The following is a 17,735-nucleotide window of genomic DNA, read 5'->3' as shown; positions in this document are numbered from 1 at the left end:
ATCCCTGCCAAGTCTCTGGGCGCGACCGGCCCCTGCTCCACAACTCGCCTCGGTGCCCACAGCAGCGGAGCAGAAGGCGCCCCCTGGGGCCCAGATCAAAAATCTGGGAAGAGGTGGGACCGGGAGTGTTGGGGGGGACACAGGTGGGTCGGATGAAGGTTTCGCAGCGTCGAGAGGAAGGCAGAATTTTAATTTACCTGGTGATGGCCTAAAGAGGCCTATATTATCGTATATACACACATATATCCCATATGCACATGTGTCCTATGCACACATATGTATCATATATGCCTTTGCAAAGTTGCTGGCAACTTTCCCAGTTTTCTCTCGGCTCCACCAGCTGCTTCCTCCACCAGGAGGGTGGAAAGGCAGCAGCCCCTAAGCTATGCCGGTGGGGTGGGGGCACAAAAAAGAGAGAGATGCCTCAACAAGTCACAGACTCTCCAGAAGGTGATCTGTGTTTTTTTTTTTTTAAGATGCGGAACACACTTCAGGGTTAAGTATACAAATGGTCATTGTATAGGTAAAGTTTGGGCCTCACATTGGTCCCCACTTCACCTGATTTGAGATCTGGTACCCTTATTGATGAAGTGTGTCGTTCCCCCACCACCACCCCCTGAACAGTTTCCCACTATTGCCAATCCCTTTCTTATAGTATTATGGTAATTGTTCAGAGTCTACAGATTCATTTTTCAAGGCAGCTGGATCCAGAAGGAGTTCCTAGATAGTCAGATCGTGTTTCCTTTTTCTAGAGAATTTCTAGCCCGGCAAATCAGCCTGTTTCTTTTTCTTCTTTTCTTTTTTTTTTTTGAGTTGGAGTCTCACTCTGTCACCCAGACTGGAGTGCAGTGGCCGCTCCCAGCCACCGCAGCCTCGACCTACTGGGCTCCGGCGATCCTTCCGCCTCAGCCTTCCAAGTAGCCGGAATTACAGGCATGTGCTACCACGCCCGAATGATTTTTTGATTTATTGTAGAGATGAGGTCTCGCTGCCCAGGCGGGTCTCGAACCCACCAGCTCAGGCAATCCACTCACCTCAGCCTCCCAAAGGCACAGGATTACAGGCTGAGCCACCGAACTTGGCAAATCAGCCTGTTTCTAACACACCCACCCTTGTTTGCCCAAGGATCTGCAAGGAAGGAGTGTGGGTGCATCAGACCCACTTGTTCCAGCTTCCGGATGTTTCTCCTACGTTGCTCAGGCACTGAGTCCCAACAAGAACTATTCAAGCTCAGGGCTCAGTTCCTGTGATGACCTCTGGTGACTAGTTGTGTGGAAAGCTAGTGGGAAAGACTTACAAATGGAAGCCACATTATGAGCAGTGGGAGGAGATGAGGCTTGGCATCAGACAGTCCCCTCTTGAACCTTCTTTTATAAAATGAGAATAATCTCTGCAGGTCACGGCTGTGAGCACACACATCAGAGCCTGGCATGAAGTCAGTAGAGAATCAATCCTTCACTTATTCATCCACCCAAATGACAAATAAAAGTTCCACAGGTCGCCCAGGGGCAGTGGCTCATGCCTGTAATCCTAGCACTTTGGGAGGCCAAGGTAGGAGGATTACTTGAGACTTGGAGTTTGAGACCAGCATGGGCAACATAGCAAGACCTCACTGCAACAACAACAACAACAAAAATAAAATAATAAGCTGGGCATGGTGATGCATGCCTGTAGTCCCCGTTACCCAGGAAGCTGAGGCAGAAGGATCACCTGAGCCTAGGACCTTGAGGTTGCGGTAAGCTGTGATCATGCCATTGCATTCCAGCCTGGACAACAGAGTTAGACTTCGACTCAAAAATAAAATAAAATAAATAAAACATGCTTCTTGATGCAGCTTTTACTGCTGGCCATGGCACTCACCATATGGTATAATTATTTGCTCATTTGCTTTTTCTGTCCCCCCACGAGAAATCAAGCGAGCAGCAATTTCATCTTACTCATGGTTGTATCCCCAGCTTCTAGAAACTGTCTGACAGATAGTGGATGCTCAATACATGTTTGTGGAATGAATGAATGAAAAGATAGCTAGTGTTTCAGAGATGGGTGAGAGGGAGAGTAATGCAGTGTGATGTCAGAGATGAGCTGGTTATCAGAGAACTTCAAAAGTGTAGGGTTGGTGAGGAGTTGAGGTTTTGTTATTAATTGGAGGAAACCCATGATGGACCAGGAGGATTAAGCTGAGGAGTGATATATTCTGAGTCACACTGGCCAGAGTCTGGAGGATGCATTGTAGAGGACGTAGAGGTGCCATTCAGTTGTCCCATGCTATAAGAATAGGCAGGTGTGTCATACATTGTTGTATGGGTATCTACTGGTCAGCAGAAGCTTGGTTGATCTGGATGGGTTGCCAGGGTGTCTCTGCGTCAGGCGACACATCCACCTGGGCCTGGCACCTTCACATAGATCAGCTTAGATCAGGTCTGTGTGTTTCCACACTGGGACTCAGACTGAAGGGGCAGCAGCTGCTCAGGGAATTCCAGTGTGCAGGAGAGTATAGCCAGCCACGAAAGCATGCGTGAAGCCCATCCTCTGCTGGTTTCCCATTGACTACCGTATCCCTTTCGGCCTGGCATCAGGAGAAGGACTTCTGTCATGTTGGCAGGGGTGAGGGTATGAGTGTTGAGTGAATAATCACCCAAACTATCACAGTAGAATGATTTCTTCAAGCTGGAAATACCCTGCGGTGATTAAAAACATAGTTTTTGACTGGGTACAGTGGTTCACGCCTATAATTCCAGCACTTAGGGAAGCCGAGGCAGGAGGACTGATTGAGCCCAGGAGTTTGAGGCCAGCCTGAGCAACATAGTGAGACCTCATCTCTACAAAGAAATAAAAAAGTTAGCCAGGCGTGGTGGTATGCCTGTAGTCACAGCTACTTAAGAGGCTGAGACGGAAGGATCGCCAAAGCACAGGAAGTGGAGGCTGTGGTGAGCCATGATGGTGCCACTGCACTCCAGCCAGGGTGATAGAATGAGACTCCCAACTCAAAAAAAAAAAAAAATTAGTAGTTTTATGCAATCACTAACTTCCTAGAAATCAGATATTCTATTCCATATAATACACTGGACAATTTAAATTCTTCTGTCTATAGGCAAATAGTACTTGACAAAGTATTTAAAGCATTTCATTTTTGTATAAACACCAATAATATTTTCCAATGGACTTTCCTTATACTTTATGTTTTTATATTTCTGGAAGAGAAAGACTCCTGGCCTAGGAATGGGCTACTTGGCCCTGGTTTTGGCAGTGACATAACTTTGACCAGTGTCACCTAATACCTTGCCATCAGTTTCCTTAAACCATCTTCCAGCTCTCAGCACCCATGAGTTTAGAACTGGCCTGTCAGCAACATGCATGGCCACCAGGACCATGAGCAACTCTGAGAACTAAGGAGGATCATGATCAAGACTGAGAACCATAGAGTCAGACTCCTGCACTTGACAGATGAGGAAGCCAGCCAGGAGAGATCACTCCACTTGCTCATGATTATGGACAGCAGTAGGGCTTAGGGCAGTGGGAGTTATATGACTCTACACAATATTCAGCTTTGGTTTTGTTTTTTATTTTCAATGCTTTATGTTTATTTTTGGAGTTGTGAGTGCATGTGAGGATTTGCTGCACAAGTAAACTGTGTGCAGGTAAGGGTAGTGTTGCATGTCTATAGTCCCAGCTACTTGGGAGCCTGAGGCAGGAGGATCTCCTGAGCCCCAAAGGTGGAGGCTGCCATGAACTGTGAGCATGCCACTGTACTCCACCCTGGGCAACAGCGTGAGACCCCGACTCAAAAATAACATAAAAGAAATAAAGTATGTTTCTTGATGCTGCTTTTACTGCTGGCCATGGCACTCACCATATGGTATATTTATTTCTCTCTCCCCCTAGCAGTGGATGTGGTATCCAGTGGGGGGTTGTGCATCCCTCATTCCCCTCTCTCCTTCCCCCCATGAGCAGCACTCAGTGTTTGTCAATCCCACCTTTGTGCTTGCGTGAGTGAGACCATGCGATGTTCAGGTTTTTGTTCCTGTGATAGTTCACTTGGAATGATAGTCTCCAGCTGCATCCATGATGCTACAAAGCACATGATTTTGTTCTTTATGGCTGCCAACTTGGTTTTTAAGTATGAAAGGTGTGCATGTGTGTGTGCTCATGTAAGCTATTGCACCTGTACATGGGAGAGAGGTATCAGGTTGAGATATAAGACTACTGTTTTTGTAGCATCAGACATCTTCAAATCTCATCCATTTCAGATCGTTCAACATAGCATGATAACATGAGCAGCACATGTTTGCAAGAACAAAACTGTACATTACCTAAGTGTCCACCAACTGCAAAATAGAAAAATTAGTCGTGGGATAGTCGTGCGGTGGAATTCTATTAGAAACCATAGGCAAAAGCAAATCCTACAGCCACAAGCATCAACATTGATGACTTTCAAAAGCAAGTAAGTCGCAGGAATGCATTCTGGATGATTACATTTCTATGAGGTGCAAAAACTTCTAAAGATATAGTCCTATAGAGGAATATATATAAATATATGTATACACACACACACACACACACACACACACACACACACACACACATATATATTTGAGACAGTATCTCACTGTCACCCAGACTGAAGTGTAGTGGCCCAATCTCGGCTCACTGTAGCTTTGACCTCCTGGGCTCTGGAGATCCTCCCCTCTCAGCCTCCTGAGTAGCTGGGACTGTAGGCTGGTGCCACCATGCCAGGCTTTTTTTTTTTTTTTTTTTGGTAGAGATTGAGACAGGAGGATTTCTTGAGCCCAGGAGTTTGGGTCTTGTTATGTTTCCCAGACTGGTCTAAAACTTCTGAGCTCAAAACAATCCTCCTGCCTCAGCCTCCCAAAGTGCTGGGATTACAGGCATAAGCCACCACACTGAGTCTTAGAGGAAATGATTTTTTAAAGCAAAAGAATGTTAAAGAGAAAATCAGGATGGTTATTACCTCTGAGGGGTAACATTGGTGTGCATTTAATTAATTTTTCTTTATAACTGACATATTTTCTAAATATTCATTACTCATTATTTAGAAAAATAAACAATAGCATCAAAGAAGTAATACATGTTTCCTACTAGCAAGAGTATAAGTTGGTACAGTCACTTTAGAGGGCCATTTAGAGTGTCTATTAAAATAACAAATAAGGACTGTAATAGATTATTTCTTTGTTGAGTAAAGTCTAGATTAAATTCCCCAGAGCCCTAAAGAATTACCCGGATTTTTCTTTTTTTTGAGTTGGGTGTCTCACTGTGTTGCCCAGGCTGAAGTGCAGTGGCACAATCACAGCTTATTGTAGCCTCAACCTCCTGGACTCAGGCGATCCTTCCACCTCAGCCTCTCAAGTTGCTGGTAGTACAGGCACACATCACCACACCTGGCTAATTTTTGGATTTTTTTGTAGGGATGAGGTATTAGTGTGTCGTCCAGTCTGGTCTTGAATTCCTGGGCTCAAGCATTCCTCCCTAACTTGGCCTCCTTAACTGCTGGGATTACAAGCATGAGCCACGACACCCAGCCTCTTACTCAGAGCTTGAGAAGCCAATTCTGATCTGAGGCCTCTTGATTCTTCTAAAACACTCCCAAAGTTCCCAACTACATGCCCTCCCTCACCCAGTTCTCCCATCTTCCCCAGGCCACTCCACACCTACTCACCCCGCATTCCTTCCTTCCTCCGATCATATCTGCCATAGGGCCCTCCCCAGCATTTTCTCAAAACAGAAAGCAGTTTAAGGTCTAAGGTCAGTAACCACCAAGATTTTATTATTTTTCCTGCCATAAAATTTGCAGCATTCATGTGCACCACTTACAATAGAACTTGCAAAATGCAGCCGAGATCATTTGCTCTGCCTGGCCACCCTCTGCCCCCACACCCCCGAAAATGTCGGAGATATTTGGTCACATCGACAAATATTCCTTAGAAGGAATATTGTTTTCCCGGAATGAGACCTGCCCACACTGACTTCAGAGATGGAGTTTTGGAATGGTTATGCTAACTACATAGTAAATGACATGAATGCAGCCATGGAATTCACTGGAAAGTCTGGTCAAATATTTTCTCAGGAATGAATGTAATCAAAATTCTTACTAACAAAAATACACGCAGTCGCTCTCCATTCTTGGAGTTGAGATGAGATGCCCACAGTGCTTGGAACAAGATTGCTAAGGCCTAGTTTGCTTGAAAAGGGACAGCAGTGATCGAAAACACCTGCCTGTTAATTTCCCAGTATTGTACAATATTCCTGAAGTAATACAATTCTCCTTGGAATATTTAGAAGCTTTGACTCAGAATTCTGTATTTCTGAAACAAAGTTGGTTCATTTTCAAATGACAGAGAGAAGCAAAATTATGTCATGAAAACTTTCAATTCAATTATGCTATTATTTTCCAGACTTTAACTTCATGGTCGTTTCTTAACTTTGTATGTAAAATCCAGATGATTCTATAATGCTTTGCCAGGATGCATAGATCCACTTGTGGATGTCTTGTTGCTAACACATTATTTAGTCAGACTGTCTTTTGTTGTTCATGTGCTTTCTTAAGCGTGCACGCGTGTGTGTGTGTGTGTGTGTGTGTGTGTGTGTGTGTGTTGGGGTTTCAGGCTGAAGTGCAGTGGCACAATCATGGCTCACTGCAGCCTTGACCTCCTGGGCTCAAGCATTTCTTCTGCCTCAGCCTCCCAAGGAGCTGGGACTACAAACACGCACCACCATACCTGTCTAAATTTTTGTAGAGAAGAGGTCTCACTGTGTTGCCTGGGATAGTCTTGAACTCCTGAGTTCAATTGATTCTCCTGCCTTAGCCTCCAAAAGCACTGGGATTACAGGTGTAAGCCACCATGCCTGGCCCCTTCTTAAGATTTTTTAAATGTAAAACAGACTTTTTTTTTCATTGAATTACAAAATTGTATCTGGTTAATTTTATTTTATTCTTTTTTGCTTAGGGTTCATATATAATGGGAGAATTTGCTTTTTTTTAAGGAAAAAAAGATGAGACAACATCTTGTCATAATATCACCTTGTTGGTAGCTTTTCAAGTGGAGAACAGATTATTAAAAATTGCTTATATAGTGTAAAATGTTTTCATTTGTGTTTTGGTGTTCAGCTTCCAAATTTCAAGATTTTTAATAATGAGTCTGGGTTTCACATTTATAAGAGGAATCCAGACTTTCATGTGAAATTTCTCATTTTAAAATGATGACAAATGCCACTTTAAAAATCATTTTTAAAAGCTGAGCATGGTGGCTCACGCCTGTAATCCCATCACTTAAGGAAGCTGAGGCAAGAGGATTGCTTGAGCTCAGGAATTCGAGATCAGTCTGGACAACATAGCGACCTCTTCTCTATCAAAAACAAAACCATTGGGTGTAGTGGTATGTGCCTGTAGTCCCAGCTACTTAGGACGCTGAGGTTGGAGGATCACCTGAGCCCAGAAGTTTGAGGCTGCAGTGAGTTGTGATCATACCACTGCACTCCAGCCTGGGCAACAGAGTGAGGTCCCAACTCAAAGAAGAAAACAAAAATGCGTGTTTCAGTACCATCCACTCAGGGCTCTGTTTCTGGCAAAAAGGGAATAGGCATCCCTACCTTTTCCTTTGACCCAACATTTCCCTCTTTCCTTTCTTCCAGGCTACATACTATCTCTGGTCTGCCAGAACTCCTCCCAGGCTTGGTGTGAGATTACAAATGTGTCGCAGCTGCTGGCTTCACCTGTCCTCTTCACGGACCTGAATTCCAGCACAACCAACTTAAGCATTACAGCAAATGTACAGAATGTGGAAAACAAATACAGCCTCTACATGGGCCTGGTCTTGGCAGTCGGCTCCAGTTTTTTTATTGGCTGCAGCTTCATACTGAAAAAGAAGGGCCTCTTGCAACTAGCCAGCAAGGGCAGTACGAGAGCTGGTAAGAAATACACACAACTGGAGGCTGGGTACAGTGGCTCATGCCTGTCATCCCAGCACTTTGGGAGGCCAAGACTAGAGGACTGCTTGAGACCAGGAGTTCCAGATCAGTCTGGGCAACATAGTGAGATCTTATCTCTACTCAAAATAAAACAAAAGATCATCCAGGTGTGGTGGTCACACTCATAGTCCCAGCTATTTGGGAGGCTGAGGTGGGAGGATCACCTGAACCCAGGAGGTTGAGGCTGTAGTGAGCCATGATTGTGCCACTGCACTCCAACCTGAGCAACAGAGTGAGGTGAAAGGAAGGAAGGAAGGAAGGAAGGAAGGAAGAAGGGAGGGAGGGAGACATACAAGTACTGATTCAGAAGCCATGTCTTCCTATCTCTCTCCTAGCCTCCATGTCCTTGAGAGAGCAGAGGCATGTCTCGACCTCTGACCTCCTGCAAAAAACAGCCCCTTCGACCTCTTCCGCTTCCACCAGTGCTTTCCCATCACCTCCTCTCTCTCATTCCTCTAGTAAGCCTGTACTCATCCACCCTGTGGCAATATGTGGGGTCCGACACCCATTGGTTCACAACTCCCACGGCCCTGGTCATAGGCTTTGTTCTAACCTTGGGTGTGTCAGGCCTCAGGGCAGGCTGGGAAATACAGGGAGTGCCAAAAACATGTCTACACATTTTAAGAGATGTTCTCTATGTATCACTTTTCGAAGGTGAGTGGAACGACGGTAGCAGCGTGTAATATGGCGTTCGCTCAACCGTGATTCTCCCATCTGTCGCATGGCGACACTAGTATTCATTTGATGAATGCCATCTTTTTAGTGAATGTCATGCTTTAAATGTGTAGACAATTTTTTGGCATTCCTTGTAGTGTCTCTCTGACCTTCTCTGTCCTCCTTTCACCGGCCCCAAGACTCTGATCTTCCCTGTTCCTGACAGGGGGTCTTAAGACCCTCCCCAGAAAAGGTCCTGCCCTATAAACAGGGGGAAGAAACTGACATCATGAAGCTTCCATAAAAAAAAAACAGGAGAACTGGGTTTGGGTAACTTCCAGGTAGTTGAGCATGTGAAGGTTGTTGGAGGTGGGAGCCCAGGGAGGGCGTGGAAGATGCCCCCATACCTCATCCTCTGTGTCTCTTCATCTGTATCCTTTGCAGTATCCTCTATAATGAACCAGTACATATGTTTCCCTGGGTTCTGTGAGCCACTCCCACAAATTAATTGAACCCAAAGAGGGAGTGGTGTGAACCCCAACTTGAAGCCAGTGGGTCAGAAATTCTGAAGGGCCAGACTTGTGACTAGTGTCTGGGGGGTGGGGCAGTCTTGTGGAACTGGGCCCTCACCCTGCGGGGTCCGACACTGTGTCAAGGTAGATAGTGTTAGAACTGAATTGGAGGGCACCCTGCTGATGTCTGCTGCCTGGGAGAACCCCCACATTCAGTCCCAGAAGCCTTCTTCTGGGTTGACAATTGACAGCAAAGGGACAGACTCGATTTGGGAGAGTTGTGCCTGACAAACAACCCGAGTCCCTCCCCATTGTCTGGAAGCCTTCTCCCCACCCTTCATTCACCACTCATCCTCAGACTCCAACTTGAACATCACCAGCACACAGGAGACTCGCTGATCATCCTCTGGGCAGGGCCCATGGCCACCCCTGTTATTCTCTGCCATTGCCCTAACCATTTCCTTCATTGAACCTGGAATAACGTGTAGCTGTACATCTACTGAGTTTTTTTTTTTCTTTTTGAGTTGGAGTCTTACTCTGTCACCCAGTCTAGAGTACAGTGGCACCATCACGGCTCACCGCAGCCTACTCTCAACTGATCCAGCACACCTGGCTAATTTTTTTACTTTTGTAGAGATGAGGTACCACCATTTTGCCCAGGCTCAGGCAATCCTCTTACCTCAGTCTCCCAAAGGACTGGGATTATAGGCATGAGCCACTGTGCCTAGTTGTTTATTGTTCAGCAACAACAAGTTTACTTGGTTATCGATAGCAAATTCCCAAGAACAGGAACCTTCCCAGCCCAATGTTTGGCACCTGATAATATTTGTTCAATCAATAGATGGATGACAATAACATTAGGCTATATATATATAATTATATTAATTTTTATATAATATACTCAATTATATAATTGAGTATATTTATATACTATATTAATAGTATATAATATAAAAATTATATACTATTAATAGTATATTAATATAAAAATTACATGTATATAATTTGTTTTTTTAGCAGGGTCACTATCATCCAGGCCGAACTGCAGTGGCATAATCACCATACCCAGCTTATTTATTTATTTATGTATTTAATAGAAACTGGGTCTTACTATGTTGCACAGACTGGTCTCAAACTGCTGGCCTCAAGAGATCCTCTCAGCTGGGCCTCTTGAATCACTGGGATTACAGGTGTGAACAATTGCACCCAGCCAAGTGTTTTAAAATTGATGAGAAAACTCAATGGCATAGGTTACAGATTCCAGTTCAGGGAATTTAACTCTTTGAACACCTTAGGAGAGCTTTTCACTCTTTTCAGTAGATGAGACAGAAACTCATGCCGAGGTAGAGAATTAGAGTCCACCTGCCTCATGCCGGTTACCCTCCACCTCATCGAGAGTCTAAGTCTCAAAGCTCTTATGTGAACCTGCTTTCCTTTATGATTTACTGGGTATGTTGATATCATTTATGATGTATGGTTTTCTGTCTTTAATTTTAGTCACAGCTGAAACAAAGTTTTCAGGCTTTAAGATATTCTATGTCCATCCTCTGACACAAATACAGTGAACTTAATGATTAAATATAATTCACTACAAATTGAAAAAAAACAAGCTTGATTTTCCATAGAAATCAAAGGTGACATAGTGACAGAATAGAAAGCTCTGAAGCTCTTCTAGAAGATCCTTGGAAATGACCAAGTAGGCCGGGCACAGTGGCCCACGCCTATAATCCTAGCACTTTGGGAGGCCGAGGTGAGAGAATTGTCTGAGTCCACGGGTTTGAGACCAGCCAGGGCAACTTGGCGAGACCTCATCTCTACAATAAACCAAAAATTAGTCAGGCGTGGTGGTGTATGGTTGTAGTTCCAGCCACTTGGAAGGCTGAGGCGAAGGGATCACCTGAGCCCAGCAGGTTGAGGCTGAGGTGGCTGTGAGCATGGCACTGCACTCCAGCCTGGGCAACAGAGTGAGACTCCAACTCAAAAAAAAAGGGAAATAACCAAGTAAATAAGCCAGATGACTTTAGATTTACTGACTTGACTTTTGCAACCATAATTCAATGCCTCTTTGAGAAGTGAGTTCTCCAAACCTTCCTCCTCCAGTTTAGAACCTGATTTTTACTTTTGATGTTTTCCCAGGACAAGGTGGACACTCTTACCTGAAGGAATGGCTGTGGTGGGCAGGACTGCTGTCAAGTGAGTTCCCAATACTAGGAGGAGCGTTTGCTTGTAAAATGACAAATAGATTACATGAAATCTTTCTATGTTGGTTAATTTATATCTTCCTGTCATGGACAGAATTTAAATCTAATAAATTTTCTGTGTAGGAGGCATGTCTAAAATATAATAGAATGTACGTAAACAACTTATTTTTCCTCTTCCCTCCCCTCACAGCCCCCCACCCCACCCTAGCTCTCAACCCTGTCCTGGAATTCAGGGGGGACGTTGCCCTTTGAAATATTACATTTTGTCACCGACTTCTCCTCCTGGGTTTCTTTTCCACAATGATCGAAAAAAGAGCATTTCTCCCATATTTTTTCAGCCCCTCCTTTGAATCTGTGATGGTTTAGCAGCATATTTTCTCCAGAACAGGAACATTTTTCTTGGCAGGACCAGAGCCGGGTTCATTAAAGGACTCTTTGGCTGCTTGACATTGAACAAATGGAGAGAAAATGAGGGTGTCACACCCTCCTTGCCCCAGACCTGCTTTGAGAGTCCAATGAGACTTTGTAGGATATGAAACCCTTCCTAACTGCTAACGTGATGTTTAGATAGAAAGTGGTGTCATGTCCCTCAGACATTCTTGCTGATTCCTCTCTTTGTCTTAACACCTCCAAACTTTCTTAAATCTCAACACTGAAGCTTCCCCAAAAAGGTTGTCAAAAATTATAGTTTCAGCCAGGTACAGTGGCTCATACTTATAATCCCAGAAATTTGGGATGCCAAGAAGGTAGGATTGCTTGAGCCCAGGATTTGGAGACCAGCCTGGGCAACAAAGTGAGACCTTGTCTCTACAATAATAATAATAATAACAAAAATTAACTGGGTGTGGTGGCACACCTGTAGCCCTAGCTACTCAGGAGGCTGAGGGGGAAGGATCATCTGAGCCCAGGAGGTCAGGCTTCAGTGAGCCGTGTTCCTGCCACTGCACTCCAGCCTGGGTGACAGAGTGAGACTGACTCAAAAAAGAAAAAAATTGTCATTTCACATAACTTGAAAGTCATTTTGCTCTGCAGCCAAACCAAGTAACACATTTTAGTATCTGTGAGATCATGTTGGAGGAAGAAATTGGGTACCTTTTTAAAAAATAAATATTGGAATCTAAAAGGACAATGAATGAAAATAATTTAATTGTGTACAGCCCTTTCAGTTTTTAACGTATGTCTTCTTACTTTATTTGAATAAAAGTTGACGAAGACTGTACTGGGAAGATTCCAGATAGATACATGGATGATTCTGTCTTTCTCTCTTGCATCTTTTCACCATGTACTCACACTTTAGGTGACAATATCAGGAGAATATTACATGTCTACTTTTGCAGTGTCGTATTCACTGTGTAAAAGAGTATATGCCGGTATTGAAGGGAGAGTTCATACGAAAGGGACCCCAAGAAAACAGAATATCTTTCGGAGGGTGGGTCCCTTGGAGTACAGGCTTCCCCCACTAGGAAAGTGTTCTAGGAACCCATCAGCATCAGGGTACCAGCTAGCATTGATGTTAGAGGTTGCATTCAGCTTCAGTGACTTTTTTTTTTAAGATTCTTTCAACGTGTTTGCCTATTTCATGATGGGTGATTTACAAGTGCACCTGCCCACACCATGCTGAGTGTTCAGTTTTTGACCCAAAACGACATGATATCCATGCCCCTCCCTCCCTGTTCACCTGGTTTCTCCCTGAGCAACTCTTTTGTTTGTTTGTTTCCCCTGATGAAAGAAGTCCTCAAAGGGAAAAATTATGCTAATATGGAAGAGGTGAGGGGAAAAAATGGCAGAAGCACTAAAAGGCATCAAAATTGACAAGTTCCCCAAACCATTTTGAGCAGTGGGAAAAGCATCTTGATAGGTGTATTGCATCAAACAGAGAGTGCTTTGAAGGTGATTGAAGTTTAAACATGTAAGAGCCAATACACAATTTTTTATAAATAAATCCTGGGTTTTTTTTAGGTTCCTCCCTTGTACATGAGAGATTAGGTAAATGAAAATCACACAGTATTTGAATCATGAAGACCATGTTTTCCTGAAAAGCTACTCATAAGATAAAACTATAAATAATATAAAGTATTCAAGGAAAACGTACTTTTCTTTAAAAAAAAAAAACTGCATGGCTCTTTTTATGAGAGCAGGCTCTTAATTATCCTGTTCTGTAAGTTTAGATTTGCTTTATGATGTTTTCCTAGGGCTGGGAGCTCCTGGGGATTTGGGAGATAATGTGTAACAACCAGAGAAAGGGAAAAAGAAAAAGTATGCCAGTGTTGCTTGATCTCTGTAATGAGCACTTACTTGGCCAGCAAGAAAACACTAGTGTGTGGGCAACCATCCAGCTGAGAGCTGTGAGGGTGATTTGGCTGCAGTGCTGAACTCCTGAAGGGGTTTCCCTCGCCTAGAAGTTTTTGGCCTCACACTATCTTGTGCAAGTTGAAAGCTGCTCAGATGAGAACAAGATTACAATCGGGAGCACATCATTATGACTTCCAGGCAGCTGCTTGATCCATAAGCTACGGAGATATCATCACTGGCTTGTAGATAGAGATCTGCGCTTGGCAGTGCCTGACTTCATGGGCCTGCAGTAGTGAGCCTGTCTGGCTATCTCCAACCTTTGAAGCCTTCTCATTGTCCAAGTTGGTATTCATTGTTGTTCATTTGCAAAACAGCAGTTATCCTTGTTCAAATAGAATAATTATCCACTCACCATGCAGCTACCTCTGCTAGATGCCATCAGAGGGACCCAACACATCTTCAGTATTGAAGTAACGAAAGTCCTATTAAAAATCACTTAACACGCGTTTTCACCTGTCACTGGTTTTTTGCATTTGTTTAATTTGTGCCATCAGGAACAACAGTGTATCTGCATTGCCTTGGCATCAATTGTCTCCCATCCTTTGTGAAACAAGGCCCACAAGTCCCAGATCTTAACTAGGTCTTTCTATGGTTGGGGATGAGAATCTACTGCCTGGCGAGAGTCACTTGCTTTGCTCTCCGACAGATGAGTCTATCTTTGACATCATTCCTTCCACTTGCTTTCCAGTGGGAGCAGGAGAGGCTGCCAATTTTGCTGCCTATGCCTTTGCACCTGCCACCTTGGTCACGCCGCTGGGCGCGCTGAGTGTCCTTGTAAGGTATGTGAGTGGCGGGGAGTTTGGCTTCTGTCAGTGTTTTAGGACCAAGATAAGCTTTTCCCATAAGAGACATGTTGCTAAGAATATCTGGAAAACAAAAACACAGAGAGTCTACACCAACCCGGTCTCTAAAATTTTGGAAGACCTGAAATTCTTTCGTTGACCCTGGAGAAGCTTTGGACAAGTCACCTAACCTTAGTCCACTCATTTGTTAAATGGGAATGATAAATATTTGCTCTTGCCTAAAAAAACTTACAAAAATAATTTGAGAAGACTACAAAATAAATAAGCATTTAGAAATAGGAAGGCTGTGCATGGTGGCTCATGCTTATAATCCCAGCACTTTGAGAGGCCGAAGTGAGAGGATTGCCTGAGCCCACGGGTTCAAGACCAGCCTGGGCAACTTGGTGAGACCTCATCTCTATAATAAATCAAAAAATTAGCGGGGCACGGTGGCGCATGCCTGTAATTCCAGCTACTTGGAAGGCTGAGATGGAAAGATTACTTGAGTCCAGTAGGTCGAGGTTGCGGTGGCCATGAGCATGCCACTGAACTCCAGCCTGGGCAACAGAGTGAGACTCCAACTCAAAAAAAAAGAAAGAAAGAAAGAAAGAAAAAGAAAAAAAAGAGAAAAAATAGGAAAGATGTCGTCATGGTCATTATTTAGAAGACCTGTGACGGAGCAGGCTTGGCCTCTTGCTAATGTAAAATCAGTGAAAACTAGCAGATTTTTTTATCTCTCACCTGAAGAAATTGCCAATATCCTGCTAATTCTTTCTGTTGCCATGGTGGTTGACGACCATTGTTATCAGAGGACTTTAAAAAGTAGGTTAAATTTCAACTCTCACTAAAATTCTTTCATTGTCTGATGGATACTCTGTTTGGAGACACCCCCACCCCAAGTTTTTTCTTTCTCTCTCTCTTTCTTTTTCTTTCCCTCCCTCCCTCCCTCCTTCCTTCCTTCCTTCCTTCCTTCCTTCCTTCCTTCCTTCCTTCCTTCCTTCCTTCCTTCCAGTGAGCTCTCCCTCTGGCCCTTGGGTTGGAGTACAGTGGTGTAATCTCTGCAGCTTCAACCTCCTGGGCTCAAGCGATCCTCCTGCCTTAGCCTCTCAAGTAGCTAGAACTAGAGGCACACTATCACGCCCAGCTAATTTTTTTATTTTTATTTTTGTAGAGACAGGGTCGCACTGTGTTGCCCAGGCTGGTCTCTACCTCCTGGCCTCAAGCGATCCTCCCACCTCAGCCTCCCAAAGTGCTGGGATTATATGAGCCACTGTGCCCATAGTTGCTTTTAGTACTGGAAGCAGAAATAATTTTCCTATTTCACATAATGTGGATCTAACTTTTCTGCATTGTTCTTGATTATGATCCCAAATTATTGCTTTCAATAAGCCCTGAATTCTCTCATGCTTGAGCCAAGCCACTGCTTTGTTGTGTTTTTTGTCTTTTTCTTTCCCACTCATCATCAACCTCTAGGAGAAAGCTTATCATTTCATCCACCGGCTTCTTATCATCTTTTTTATGGGACTGTTGTGAGAATTAGATTAGTTACTACACTTAAGGCCCCTGGAACAATTGTCTGCAATGATCCCTAGCAGGAACAGTGTTTTTGCATCAAAATTGACAAGTTCAAAACTGTTTTGAGCAGGGAAAAAGCATCTCGATAGGTGTATTGCATCAAACAGAGAGTGCTTGGAAGGTGACTGAAGTTTAAACATATAAGAATCAATACACAATTTTTTATAAATAAATTCTGAGTATTTTGGGGCTCCCCTTGTAAAAGCAATGAAGTAGATTTGATTGTCCATCAATTCTGAATTTCAAACGAATCTGTGTTTTTCAGTGTCACGTGGCATACCGCTTCAGCTCACTGAGATGCAAGGTGGCATGTTCCACCGTGGACTTCTGAGCTGTCATGAAGTCAAGGGGCAATTGAACCACAGTGATTCTTTTTCTCTTTCAACAGCGCAATATTGTCTTCTTATTTTTTGAACGAGCACTTGAACATTCATGGGAAAATAGGCTGTATCCTCAGTATATTGGGGTCCACTGTGATGGTGATCCATGCCCCACAGGAAGAGGAAGTTGCTTCTCTGCTTGAGATGGAAATGAAATTGAGAGACCCAGGTCTGTGATTTAACCTTTAAAAAAAAAAAAAACCCTCAAATTCTGCTCCACTCTCTCTCCTCACCAAATGGTATTTGTGGCAATATTGTAACAGGCTTCCTACAAGGCTAGTTGTGGATTATGAGACACAGAAAGCTTTGCCTGAGTACAAGTCTCCCAAAAAGATGGCAGAACACATTTTTACTTTCATGCTTCCCCTCTACACGATGAATGGGAAAGAAGGGGTTGGTAGAGACAGAAGTCTTGTATTTAAACCCAAACCTTGCCCACTTCCTTCCTCCAAAAATAAAAAATTAGTCTGACGAGGCTTGCCCTACCTAGTGTTGTTGGTGAGATTCAAGTAAGATGTTTGTGAAAGTCCTTTGTAAAATACTGAGAACTGTGCAATGGAATGTTCTTGCATTTAATTTAATCTCGCTTCTATTTCTAAAATGCCTGTGTCCTTAAACTCAGAAAGCCACAGTCTCAGAAGCATTTTCTGAAGTCAATCTCTTTTCTTTTCCCCCACAGGATTTATTTCCTTTGCTGTGATCATAACTGTGATCTCCTTGGTGCTGATCGTGGTTGTGGCTCCCAAGAAGGGACAGACCAACATCCTGGTCTACATTTCAATCTGTTCTTTGATTGGGGCATTCTCCGTGTCATCTGTCAAGGGCCTGGGCATTGCCATTAAGGAGCTGCTGGAATGGAAGCCAGTGTACGAGCGGCCTCTGGTCTTCATTCTACTGGCAGTCCTCGTGCTTTCCGTGACCACCCAGATCAATTATCTCAACAAGGCCCTGGATACCTTCAACACGTCCCTTGTGACGCCCATCTACTATGTGTTCTTCACGTCCATGGTGGTGACATGCTCCGCCATCTTGTTCCAAGAATGGAACGGCATGAGGGCTGGAGATGTCATCGGGACCCTAAGTGGGTTCCTCACCGTCATCAATGGCATCTTCCTCCTACATGCTTTCAAAAATACTGACGTGGCCTGGAGTCAGCTGACATCCACGAAGAAAGAAGCCCTCTCCCTGAATGACAGTGAGAGCAGTTATGTTTTACTGGAGAACATGGAATACTCGGCCCCAGGATGCAATGAGGACATTACCTTGTTTAGCAGAACTGATGATGGAAGTCTCTAG

General features: G+C 43.9%; 1 protein-coding gene across 1 annotated transcript in view; it reads left to right on the top strand.

Annotated features, from left to right (window-relative positions):
- Positions 1-17,735, top strand: part of NIPAL1 (NIPA like domain containing 1) — an 18,614-nt gene extending 879 nt beyond the window's left edge. Inside the window, exons 2-6 of the mRNA XM_008062558.1 lie at positions 7,648-7,923; positions 11,286-11,342; positions 14,391-14,481; positions 16,448-16,608; positions 17,119-17,735. Coding sequence (XP_008060749.1) covers positions 7,648-7,923; positions 11,286-11,342; positions 14,391-14,481; positions 16,448-16,608; positions 17,119-17,735 — 1,202 coding nt within the window. The remainder of the gene's footprint in view (positions 1-7,647; positions 7,924-11,285; positions 11,343-14,390; positions 14,482-16,447; positions 16,609-17,118) is intronic.

This window comes from Carlito syrichta, unplaced genomic scaffold (assembly GCF_000164805.1).
Source record: "Carlito syrichta isolate Samal-C Ts95f unplaced genomic scaffold, Tarsius_syrichta-2.0.1 Scaffold305745, whole genome shotgun sequence".
NCBI lineage: Eukaryota > Metazoa > Chordata > Mammalia > Primates > Tarsiidae > Carlito > Carlito syrichta.
This window is presented reverse-complemented; position numbering and strand designations above follow the sequence as displayed.